The 13,606-nt window shown below is 41.5% G+C and overlaps 1 protein-coding gene across 4 annotated transcripts in view; it reads right to left on the bottom strand.

Annotated features, from left to right (window-relative positions):
* Positions 1–2,016: 2,016 nt before the first annotated feature.
* FRMD4A (FERM domain containing 4A) overlaps positions 2,017–13,606 on the bottom strand; it is a 337,700-nt gene continuing 326,110 nt past the window's right edge. For all 4 annotated transcript variants that reach the window (XM_040413154.1, XM_040413152.1, XM_040413153.1 and 1 more), the window contains exons 22-23: positions 12,384–12,480; positions 2,017–4,178 (exon numbers count right to left, since the gene is read on the bottom strand). In XM_040413154.1, coding sequence (XP_040269088.1) covers positions 4,076–4,178; positions 12,384–12,480 — 200 coding nt within the window. In that variant the 3' untranslated portion in view covers positions 2,017–4,075. The remainder of the gene's footprint in view (positions 4,179–12,383; positions 12,481–13,606) is intronic.

The following is a 13,606-nucleotide window of genomic DNA, read 5'->3' as shown; positions in this document are numbered from 1 at the left end:
CCTGTCCCTTTTCTTGCCAGTTCAGAAAAGTCACAAATTATGGCACAAATGCCGTTTGTGCCGTAATTGTCATTAAAGCTTAAGTAAATGTCCCCCTAAGTGTTTACCAGTTAGTATTTTATTAAAATCACCACCGCCATTCAATATAATTATAGAGGAAAGATTTCTAAAACTTGCCCATATATTACTAAATTTAAAGATCTGATGTGGCAAAAATTTCCATCATCTGAATGATTTCACCAGTCATTTTTCTTATTATTCCAGCAGGCTCCTACTTTTGGTCATGGTATGGGTGTTGACTTACCGTTAATTTTATTTTTATTTCTTTTTCTGCCCAAACCACTGTTGAATCATAAAAGTTAAGTATTAGGTATGTTGTCATCTTGCATTTTTCACGCAAGTTTCCATGAAGTTTGGAATGGATCAATAGGGGAGCATCTTAAAATATTCAGTAATATTTCTAACACTTGATTTCACTTCTGCTTCTTACTAAATATATACACCCAGATTTACTAATGTGTTTGTGTCAAAAATCAGTCTAAAAAGTGGTTCAAGTTGGTGCAACTTGGCACATAAAAATTTAGGCCAGTCTTTGATATGCCCTGACTGCCAGAGGATGTGCCTAATTTATAAAGATGGTGCATACTATAGCAGTCTGGGCACCAAAATGTCTTCAGAAAATTACCACAAAGAAAGATAAATGTGTCAGGCGCACTGACCCCGCCTCTGCCACACCACCCCCATTTGAGAAAGAGGCGAGGTCGGCGTAAAGCTGCAAACATGGCGTTTGCAAGTCTTTTGCGCCACAAAAGTAGCATGGGGAATGATTAATTCCACTCACAGAATTTCAATAGCTTTGCAGAGCAGGGCCTAAGATGCACCTTTTTGAACCAAAATTGCACCATAATTCTGTTATAAAAATCTGTCTCAAAGTAAGCCAACCAATAGTCAATGTGTCCCTACTGTGGAGAGGGGTGAAAGCTGCTGCTAGACACCTCTGGTGGCAGCTTTTCTCCAAGGATCAGATATGTTGAAATCCATGAGCCAATCCTTTGTTGTCCCCCCTTCCCTGAAATTTGCTGTTAGGAGAAAGCTGGGACACCCCATACATATTAGATGGCCATTCCCCTTATGCCTGTTTTGGGTGTAGAAAAGCCAAAACTTTTCTAGTCACAGTCTGCATTTTTACAATTTACATTATTTACACCAGAAACTGACGTAGATAATGACTGAGCTGCTTAGACCTCATTCCGGCATATGGAGAGCCAGAGGGGGCAGGTCATTTATAACAAGGCCTATGCCTCATCTTAAATTGCATACCTCCTCTGGCAGCGCAGGTCCCATCAAGGACAGGATAACACACGCTGGCCAGGGATAAAACAAACAGAAAATGTGATGTGAACCCAAGGGGCACTGAGATATCCAGGTACCTCCAAGTTCGGTCTATGTTTGTATAGGGGTTTTATTGAGGTTCATAGATTTTCATTGTATTGGTAGGTTACTTTTTTTTTTTTTTAACTAATCTGGGCTAAGATTACAGGGACTATATAAATCGCTGTAATTTCATGATCTGTGTAATTATTTATGTCCTAACAATTGATACACTAACCTGTACCAAACTGATAGAAAAGCAGGATAGGTGCATCCATCCATGTCTGATATTGGGATGAGCATCTACATTTTACTTCTGTCCTCGTCACTGTTAGAGTGCTGTCTACTACAGTGTTCATCAACTCCAGTTCTCAGGGCCCACCTCCCAGTCATTTGTTCAGGATTTCTTTAGTATTCAGCAGGTGATAATAGTGTCAATGCATCAAGACTTACCACAGGTATTCATTCTGTGGGATATTCTTAAATCCTGACCAGCAGTGGGCCCTGAGGACAGGAGTTGAGGAACACTGGTCTACTAGATTAGGCCCAAGTTTTCCATGTCTTATGATCCCTTCCAGAAATGGCACAGAGGCTGTTATAAAACACTTATAGCACCAAACAGCAATATGAAAGGTGCTTTTTTCCCCCATGTTAAGGGCACTTTCACTGTGAAATGTGCGTTCACCTATGTGAATATTGCTGACACATATGTTGCATGCGGCCATATAAATGGTGGTCTGGTGGCTACAATTAATGTAAAGTGAATAATGAATGAAGAGTTTGGTTATGATGAATATAATAAAGGTTGTACCGATGATCTACTGAGCTGCTAACCTTAATTCTATAGGCAGCGTCGCTATATTCAGCATGTGGTGATCGTAAATGTGCACACATTCGTTCAGGATGTTTGGCATTGGGAACCACATGGTGCACAAAGCATTTTCCTGGAATTCTGTACCAGGAAATATCTGCACCATTATTCTTGTGAAAATAAATTGTGATTTATAATGCCAACGAGTGAGCAGTAGTGCCAGCAGCCAGGCTAACAGCTTATGTAAACCCTTCATGTATTCACCGATTTCTAGTGCATAGTCTGGAGATGATATGGTCTACTACTATTTGTAGTAAAAGTTTGGGACAATTAAATGTAATATATTTTTGCAGCAAATACTAGACCATATTTCCATGCTACCAACGCACCTGTCAGTCTTTATGAACGGATTCTAAAGCAGTACACTCGTACATGCGGTAAGTGGAGCTTTCATGTGTCTCACCTAATTGTTTTTTGGCAGCAGATCATATTTCACGTGGTCACCTAAATCATAATTTGCCGGCAGCGGATGGTGCCATCTACACAAACACATGTTCAATGAAATCAGGTGATGGACAAAAGACTTTCCTGGAAATTTTCTTTCAAAGATCTTTTGTCCAATTAGCAGACAAAAATTTCAAACATGGCCGACTTTTTTGCAGGCGACAATGGTCTATCATCAGTCGGTTGAAATTTTCAATTTTTATCAACTTTAGGCTCCATTCAGACGTCAGTATGAATTGTCCAGATCCATTCCGCATAATTCATTTTCAATGGGGCCACGGTCCCGAAGTTCCGGTTTGCGGCTCCGCAAAAAAATAGAACATGTCCTATTTTTGTCCACTATTGCGGACAAGAATAGGCATTTTCTATCATAGTGCCAGCCATCCACAAAACACTTAAAGACGTGTGAATGGACCCTTATACTAAGGTGTATGGCCATCTTTACAAGTCTAAGAGGTAAACTGCTGTAATTGTGTTACTTTATCGGATTGAGTAGCATTTTATATATGTTAATATTGTAATGTCATCCCCAGATTTCTAGCAGTACATACCGGTATATGAACTAACTGGTCTACATGTTAAAGTGAGAACATCCCCATGAATACACAACTGGTCGATCACAGTTGGTAGTCATTTTTTTTCCTAGTTGCAAAGTAAAATATTTTCTGTACTATTATATGGTAAATGTAACTGCATAATTAGCCTCATGGAATAGTAATATTAATACAATGGTATGCTTTAACTATAAACCAATGGCATAAAAAAGTGAGTGCAACACATTGCTATGTGTCATGTCAGCACCAGTGGCATGGACAGGTTAAGGACTATGTAGCAGTTAATTAGCAACCCTCCTGTTTTATCTTTGGTTAGAATTGAACTGAACACAATTTTCGGACAATTAGCCAGTTTTGTATACTTCAAAAAAAAAAAAAAAAGGAAATAATAACATGGATGTAGAAAAATTTAATATCACCCCTTGATTAAAATAACCAAGGCAAAATAAAAAGTTCTTTTTACTAGTGCTCTGTTAGCCTAAACATGAGATCTTCATCTTGTTAGAGTTTCACTTCCGTATAATGATATTAATAGTGATTAAGCAGTGATGATCCCCCAACCAGTACAAAATGACTCCAGTGGAGTATGAAAGCGAGTCCTTCACAGTTTGTCAATTTACACCGATAAGGAGGCACCCAATAGTCAGTAGTAGCAACATGGGCCTCCAGGGAGTGCTGTACGTACAAGGAGCAGGGGCTTCAATAATTTTCCTCACTTGTAGGTTTTTCAAATGAAAAGTGCTTGTAGCTGAAGCTGGTGTGGGATGGTAGTGCATCTGGGTAAGGCAAATGAGAGGCAGTGAGGTGATCTCCAAATGGCATTGTAATTATAGGTTCACACAAGAGTCCCAGGCTTGGCTTTTTCTTGTCCGTACCACTGGACATCAGCTAATTCCGAATATAGGGCAGCGTCTAGGTAGCAACTGTCATGGTATGTCCTGAAAAATAAAAATAAAAATATAATAATGTGAGATCCAGTGATCCTTAAAGGATTTTCCAGGAAAATAAAATTACTGAAAATATTTAAATATTTCTTTATTATAAATATATTCCTAAACACGTTATATTAGTTATTATTGCTTGCTTTGTCTGAGGAGCAATCATCAGGGGAAAAATAAAATGGCCGCCGTCCCATTAGTACACACAAAACCTGTCCTAATCACACAGCAGGACAAGTTACTTCAGACACTGAGCTAAAGAGCTGCCTCATCCTCCTCTCTGCTCGTCGGGGATTATGATCCTAACTACAGTTTAATATGATCTTCAGCTGAATCTCTGTAGGAATGGAGTTCATGAGAAGACATGAAGTACAGAGAGGACGGACAGAAGTGGTAATGGATACTGCATACAAGTGCTGCTGCTCATTAGCCACATACCCTCCTCTCTGTATTTTATATCTCCTCATGAACTCTATTCCTACTGAGATTCAGCTGAAGATCATATTAAACTATATTCAGGATCATAAATGAGAATGAGGCAGCTCTTCAGCTCAGTGTTATGAAGTAACTTGTCCTCCTGTGCGGTTAGGACAGATTGTGTGCACTAATCAGACGGAGACCATTTTATTTCTCCTAATGTTTGCTCCGTAGACAAAATGAGTCATTATAACTAATCAAAAATATTTTGGAATATATTTATAATAAAAGTAATATTTATGTATTTACATTTTCTTAATTCCCACAGGACCCCTTTAAAAGAAAAAATGTAAGTATACCAAACAGCAAGGAATAAAAGCAATGGTTCAGGCTGGCCCTATCCCCGATTGGCAGCGTAAACCGATGCAGTAAAACCACATTTAGAATTTTAGTATTCTATATTAAAAAACAATTTTTACCCTTTCGCCCTGTACAATAACCAGTAAAGGCTGAATAATAGAGATGAGCAAAATTCAATTTGGGTTCGATTAGGGTCCAAATCAATTCTACCTGTATTGTAAGTGCTCCAATTGGCCTCGACATTTGTGTATGAGACAGAGGTCTCCTGGAACTCATATTCCCCATCTCAATTTGGATCCACCTCAAATGTTTACAAAATTCTGGTTGAATCTGATTAATTGACAAATCGATTTGCTCATCTCTACTGAATATATAAAATAGGACTATGAAGCAATGTATCCTATATGGCCAGTACAATAATTAAATATATTTATATATATATATATATATATATATATTTTATTTTTATTTATTTTTTTATTAAACTTTTATGATCTTACATGGAAACACTAATAATCATTTCTCATAATGAAAAACATTTACTCATTTGGTTTTAAAGGAGACAGAACCAGAGTACAATGGACTACACTGAAGTTTTGCGATCATGCAGAACTATATGACGGATATATGGATTTCCATGCACAGTGTGACCAGATCATATGTTCTTTGTACAATACCTCTATTCATCAGTACTTTGGTGACTTGAAGACTCAGACCCATCCTGAGTGGGTGAGTTTTCTGTTGTGTCTCTGAGCACAGGAAAGCAGCAGAAGGAATAAAGTAGAGACAGAGTGAAGCAGACATTATTTAGTAACATGTTAGCAGAGGTAGGAAAGGAAACGTATAGTATTTTACAGTATTAGTATTTCAAAGACTGAAACCTCTTCGCTATTTTTTTAAAAGTAATAATGTTTGGTGATAAGTGATACAAACAGATGACAAACCATGATCGACATGGCTTAACCCGGCCATACATTCATTTTGGTGGAACTGGCTGACCATCTATTATGAAGGCCACCTGACTGTCCCCCTAATGGCAGATGGTGGATTTCCATCGCTCAGCCTTTGTGGTCTTGGGAGATAAGCCGCAAACAGAATGTCTTAGTCTGCTGAGCATTTATATAGGAAGGTTGGGAAGGATAACGTCTGGCCAAACTAGCCAGCCAGCCTGCCTTTTTCCAGCTCACACATTTTTTGAGTCCAATTTTGCTAGCTATACTAAAGGATGTAGACCTATACTGAACAACAGGAAATATTTTGAATATTAATATTCTGTAAATTTGACTTTTTGCAAAGGAATTTCCACAGTTCATCAGTCCAACAGCATTACTTATGAGGTGTTTACTGGGTAATGCTAATGGGAGAGGTCATTTTTCCCTTGGGCCTCTCCAGCTGGTGTTCTTCCTCCCCTGCATGAAAAGTTGCACATGGCATTGTCAGAGTTTGTCCTATGTTGTGCAGACAAAATGACAGCCAGCTGAAGAATCCCGAAGAGGAAAGGACCATGGATGAGCACCATATATATGGAAAATTATAAGGGTGGGAGACTGATGCAAAAATAAATCCATAACATTGTAGATATAATGCCACCATAAATCTTAGCATATACAGTTGCAAGAAAAAGTATGTGAACCCTTTGGAATGATATGGATTTCTGCACAAATTGGTCATAAAATGTGATCTGATCTTCATCTAAGTCACAACAATAGACAATCACAGTCTGCTTACACTAATAACACACAAAGAATTAAATGTCACCATGTTTTTATTGAACACACCATGTAAACATTCACAGTGCAGGTGGAAAACAGTATGTGAACCCCTAGACTAATGACCTCTCCAAGAGCTAATTGGAGTGAGGTGTCAGCCAACTGGAGTCCAATCAATGAGATGAGATTGGAGGTGTTGGTTACAGCTGCCCTGCCATATAAAAAACACACACCAGTTCTGTGTTTGCTTTTCACAAGAAGCATTGCCTGATATGAATGATGCCTCGCACAAAAGAGCGCTCAGAAGACCTACGATTAAGAATTGTTGACTTGCATAAAGCTGGAAAGGGTTATAAAAGTATCTCCAAAAGCTTTGCTGTTCATCAGTCCACGGTAAGACAAATTGTCTATAAATGGAGAAAATTCTGCTCTGCTGCTACTCTCCCTAGGAGTGGCCGTCCTGTAAAGATGACTGCAAGAGCACAGCGCAGACTGCTCAATGAGGTGAAGAAGAATCCTAGAGTGTCAGCTAAAAACTGACAAAAGTCTCTGGCATATGCTAACCTCCCTGTTAGCGAATCTACGATACGTAAAACACTAAACAAGAATGGATTTTATGGGGGCATACCACAGAGGAAGCCACTGCTGTCCAAGAGCACAAGAGCACCTGGATGTTCCACAGCAGTACTGGCAAAATATTCTGTAGACAGGTGAAACCAAAGTTGAGTTGTTTGGAAGAAACACACAACACTATGTGGGGTTGAGAAAAAGAGGCACAGCACACCAACATCAAAACCTCATCCCAACTGTGAAGTATGGTGGTGGGGGCATCATGGTTTGGGGCTGCTTTGCTGCATCAGGGCCTGGACGGATTGCGATCATCGAAGGAAAAATGAATTCCCAAGTTTATCAAGACATTTTGCAGGAGAACTTAAGGCCATCTGTCCGCCAGCGGAAGCTCAACAGAAGATGGGTGTTGCAACAGGACAACGACCCAAAGCATAGAAGTAAATCAACAACAGAATGGCTTAAACAGAAGAAAATACGCCTTCTGGAGTAGCCCAGTCAGAGTCCTGACCTCAACCCGATTGAGATGCTGTGGCATGACCTCAAGAAAGCGATTCACACCAAACATCCCAAGAATATTACTGAACGGAAATAGTTCTGTAAAGAGGAATGGTCAAGGATTACTCCTGACTGTTGTGTACGTCTGATCTGCAACTACAGGAAACGTTTGGTTGAAGTTATTGCTGCCAAAGGAGGTTCAACCAGTTATTAAATCCAAGGGTTCACATACCTTTTCCACCTACACTGTGAATGTTTACATGGTGTGTTCAATAAAAACATGGTAACATTTAATTATTTGTGTGTTATTAGTTTAAGCAGACTGTGATTGTCTATTGTTTTTATGACCAATTTGTGCAGAAATCCATATCATTCCAAAGGGTTCACATACTTTTTCTTGCAACTGTATATACGCTACAATAGTGGCATATTCAAGTTGCAAATTTTGTCATATACCATTTTGTGGCAAAAACTGCAACTTTTCCCCACTCAAAAATGAAAAATGGCTAAAATCTATGCCAGCAAGGGAGCTAGTGTACATTTAGGTCTGTTGCATGGTCTGCAGAAGGAAGTGCCAAAGTTATATGGAGGCCTCATGCACACGACCGTTGTGTGCATCCGTGGCCGTTGTGCCGTTTTCAGTTTTTATTTCGCGGACCCATTGACTTTCAATGGGTCCGTGGAAAAATCGGAAATGGCACCGTTTTGCAGCCGCATCCGTGTTTCCTGTCCATCAAAAAAATATGACCTTTTTTGACGGACAACGGTTCACGGACCCATTCAAGTCAATGGGTCCACGAAAGAACACGGATGCACACGGATGCGTCCGTGATCCGTGGCCGTAGGTTACTTTCATACAGACGGATCCGAAGATCCGTCTGCATAAAAGCTTTTTCAGAGATGAGTTTTCACTTCGTGAAAACTCATATCCGACAGTATATTCTAACACAGAGGCGTTCCCATAGTGATGGGGACGCTTCTAGTTAGAATATACTACGAACAGTGTACATAACTGCCCCCTGCTGCCTGGCAGCACCCGATCTCTTACAGGGGGCTGTGATCAGCACAATTAACCCCTCAGGTGCTGCACCTGAGGGGTTAATTGTGCATATCATAGCCCCCTATAAGAGATCAGGGGCTGCCAGGCAGCAGGGGGCAGACCCCCCTCCCTCCCCAGTTTGAATATCATTAGTGGCCAGTGTGCGGCTCCCCCGCCCCCCCTCCCTCTATTGTAATATCATTGGTGGCCAGTGTGCGGCCCCCCCCTCTATTGTATTAATATCATTGGTGCCAGTGTGCGGCCTCCATCGGCCCCCCCTCCCTTTATTGTAATATCATTGGTGCCAGTGTGCGACCCCCCCCCCCCCAGCCCCCCTGTACTGTATTAATATCATTGGTGCCAGTGTGCGGCCTCCGTCGCCCCCCCCTCTCTTTATTGTAATATCATTAGTGCCAGTGTGCGCCCCCCCCCTCCCTCCCTTTATTGTAATATCATTGGTGCCAGTGTGCGGCCTCCCCTCTCCCCCCCCCCCCCGCCCGATCATTGGTGGCAGTGGAGAGTTCCTTCTGTGCTGTCTGTGACCGGCCGGGAGCTCCTCCTACTGGTAAGTGACAGATCATTAAGCAATGCGCCGCACAGACCTGTCACTTACCAGTAGGAGGAGCTCCCGGCCGGTTACAGACAGCGCAGCAGGTAAGTATGATGCTTCTAATATTGTAATATTGCTAAGTAACCATGGCAACCAGGCCTGCAGTAGCGTCCTGGTTGCCATGGTTACCGATCGGAGCCCCAGCGAATAAACTGGGACTCCGATCGGAACTCTCCGCTGCCACCAATGATCGGGCAGGGGAGGGGGGGGGGAGAGGGGAGGCCGCACACTGGCCACCAATGATATTACAATAGAGGGGGGGGGGGGGCGACGGAGGCCGCACACTGGCACCAATGATATTACAATAAAGGGAGGGGGGGGCGACGGAGGCCGCACACTGGCACCAATGATATTAATACAATAGAGGGGGGGGCGCACGCTGGCACCAATGATATTACAATAAAGGGAGGGAGGGAGGGAGGGAGGGGGGGGGCCGCACTGGCCACCAATGATATTCAAACTGGGGAGGGAGGGGGGTCTGCCCCCTGCTGCCTGGCAGCCCCTGATCTCTTACAGGGGGCTATGATACGCACAATTAACCCCTTCAGGTGCGGCACCTGATGGGTTAATTGTGCTGATCACAGCCCCCTGTAAAAGATCGGGTGCTGCCAGGCAGCAGGGGGCAGTCATGTACACAGTTCGTAGTATATTCTAACTAGAAGCGTCCCCATCACCATGGGAACGCCTCTCTGTTAGAATATACTGTCAGATCTGAGTTTCACGATGTAACTCAAATCCGATGGTATATTCTAACAGAGGCGTTCCCATGGTGATGGGGACGCTTCAAGTTAAAATATACCATCGGATTGGAGAAAACTCCGATCCTATGGTATATTAACTCCTGACTTTACATTGAAAGTCAATGGGGGACGGATCCGTTTGAAATTGCACCATATTGTGTCAACGTCAAACGGATCCGTCCCCATTGACTTGCATTGTAATTCAGGACGGATCCGTTTGGCTCCGCACGGCCAGGCGGACACCAAAACGACTTTTTTTTCATGTCCGTGGATCCTCCAAAAATCAAGGAAGACCCACGGACGAAAAAACGGTCACGGATCACGGACCAACGGAAGCCCGTTTTGCGGACCGTGAAAAAATACGGTCGTGTGCATGAGGCCTAACACTGGTGTGGAAAATGCTGGTCTTAATAAATGACCTCCCATCCCATCCCAATTGTCTATTGCAAAGTCTTCATAAGATATAATAGTGAAATACAGAAGTATTGATCAGTGGAGATCTGGGTCTTAAGAATTCCACTGATTGTTGATGCAAAAGCATTTGAGAAGACAAAATGACAGATTTATACATAGGTAAATATACACAGTACATTAACTGTACCTCCACTTAATGCAGGCTTGGACTGGTCCACAGGGGGAACAGGTGAATCCCACAAGAGGCTCCTAAGCAAGGGTAGGCCCCCCAATCCAACACCCCTTGCACAAGTGGCACATGGCACAGTACATAGGAAGAGGCAGTTTACAGAGTCTTAAACAGCCTGTGTGTCCATATAAAAAACTAGGTAGATTATTATTGAACAGAGTACCAAGTTTATTACTATAGATGCATCGGCTGGTGGAGAAGACTTCTAGGCACAAAGGCATGCCAAACAGTATCCGCTTTTCCCTGGGATTCACTTTTAAGTCCCTGTAGGGACCCCATTATCAATCATCTTAAGCATCTTTCTGCTGTCTGCCTCTGTGTGAGCAGGCAGTCTTTGCATGTAGCTGTGCATTGGGCCCCCAAAATGAATTTTACTGATGGGCCCTAGACAGCCTAGTCCAACACTGATGTTATGGTAAAAAGCAAGAAAAATCAATGAAAAGAAATCTCACTGATCAACAAAAATTTGGATTTATTATTTTTTTTTAACAAAGACAAGTAATCTTACATAATTTTGTAATGCTGAATATGAAAACAACATTGAAAATTCAAAATTGGTTCCTGTTTGAAAGCTACGGAAAAAAAAAAAAAAAACATGGAAATTTGAGAGTCGGTTGAAGGGCAGCAAAAGAGAAGCATGGAAGGCTTTCAAAGTTGTATTAACTAGTTTGTTCGGAAATGTCACAGTCAAAAATTTCCATTAGCTTGTAGATGAACTTCTAATAGCATACAAAAAAAATGGACTGCAGAATGTCCCAGAAACCACATAACTTCTATTCCCATTAATTCAGTGACAAACATGGGGAGCTTTTTTCATCAGAATATTGCAGTCATTGAGGAGCCCTGCCATGTTGGCACATTACTGCTCGATGATCAGAAGAGAGGCTCCAGAAATGGAATACAAGACACAAACATGTCAGATTTACGACAGATGTTGTATTTGAAGCATGGACCTGCATTTTCTTTCTAATAAAAGAAAATCTCATTATATTAAGTTGGGGAGTCTTGATCCGTTGTGCGCCTGGGCGAGATGGATTTATTAAATTAGGTGCATCTCTGGCATTCTGTGTGCCAGAAACCCAAATCTACGCCAGTCGGGGGCTGGTGTACACCTGAACTATAGCTTACTCCAGTTTCTGGTGTAAGTTATAGTAAATCCAGCAGACCACAGTAGGGGCTGCCATTTCCACTAAGCCCTACCCCTTTTCTCAACACTTTTCTAAGCACAAAAAGTCACAAATTGCAGTGCATCCCATAATTTGGGATTTTTTAACTACACAATGTTGTAAATAACTTGATAAATATTCTCAGTTCTCTTTCCTTTTTATCTCTGTAACTTCCAAACAGGAACCAATCTTGCATTTTCAACGTCATTTTCGTGTTCAGCAACCGAAAATTTCATGAGATTAATTAACCATGTCTCCATTACAAAATGTGTATTGAACTAGGTCATCAATTAAGCACCACATTCTGCTCATCCTGACATCCTGGAGGTTCATTTTACACACTCATTCATGTAACGGTCTGACAAACAAAACCTATGGAATGCTTTAGAAATTCACTTTGATGTATCAGGTAGGTATGAATGGAATGCTAATCTTTCAAAAGCCTAAAGGACTTACCCAGTCTGCCAGGTTAAAATGTGGTGAGGGCTGCTGGGAGGTGTGGCTGTATGATCACTACAAGGCGTTGAACTTCTCGGACCATGGGGTAAGGCAGCTGTGAAAAGCAAAGAAACAAAATAAACTAAATTAAAAAAAATGCAACAAATGTCAAAGTATGAAACCAGAGACAGTCTAATAATTGTATTCCATTCTCCAAGATTTCTGTAATGAGCTGCTTTGATCTGGGCCACAGTTTAAGGTTACTTTTAACATAGTCATATTATGAATCACCAGTTTGTTTACACTTAAAAAAAAAATATTAAAAAATGCTAAACTATACAAATTAGCTCTTCTTCAGAAGGAAGAAAGCTGTCTCTCTATTGCCACCTATATGTAGCTAGCCTGTCTGATCAATAAAAAAACTTTAACTATGACTTATATTAGCCAAACCGGACACCCATCTGTAGACAGCTGTTGTACAGTTCCTGGCCCTCCTCAGTACAGGACGGCTTTCTTTCTTCTGGAGGAGAGATAATTTGCATACTTTTCTTCTCATGGATCACTGCTATAAGGTTAGTCGCACACTAGAGTTAAAACTATCCAGCAGAGGAACAGCCAGAGTTTATCGTATCCGGCCAAAATTGGCCGATGCACCATCAGGTCCTATTGACTTAATTGTTAAGGGTCCTATCAATGGGGGGGGGGGGGGGGGGTTAATGGTATCTGCTCAATAAAAGTGGTTGTGTACATTAGACACTCTATTTAATGGAACTGCTCTGATTATGAATGGAAGCAATCCAGAAATAGTTTCCAGTTCCTTACAGCTTCCCTGACAAAAGCCTTAGGTAAACTGTAGAATGTTTTAGGGCGTGCCATTGTCTGTGAAACATCTGCAGGCAACAGACACCAGATGTGTAGAACTTGCTGAAGGAACCTCAAGACAACATTGGGCAGTTTAAAGTTTCCCTGAATGCCCTGCCCCATTTTTACATCGCTCCCACTGCATCATTTCCAAACAAGACGTAAGAAGGTTTGTAAATTTATAACTAGAATGCCCTGTACATTATAAAGCACGTTTGCAACAAGATTCACACAAGATCAGATTCTTCCCAACTGCTAAGGAACAGCCTGAGCTTACATTGACAATACTGCATAACGTACCATAATGTACAAATTATAACACAGGGGAAAAAAAAAGAATGACTTGTCATCCACATTTTCAGCCTTGTGTGAAGCTGTAC

This window comes from Bufo bufo, chromosome 1 (genome assembly GCF_905171765.1).
Source record: "Bufo bufo chromosome 1, aBufBuf1.1, whole genome shotgun sequence".
NCBI classification, from domain to species: Eukaryota; Metazoa; Chordata; class Amphibia; order Anura; family Bufonidae; genus Bufo; species Bufo bufo.
This window is presented reverse-complemented; position numbering and strand designations above follow the sequence as displayed.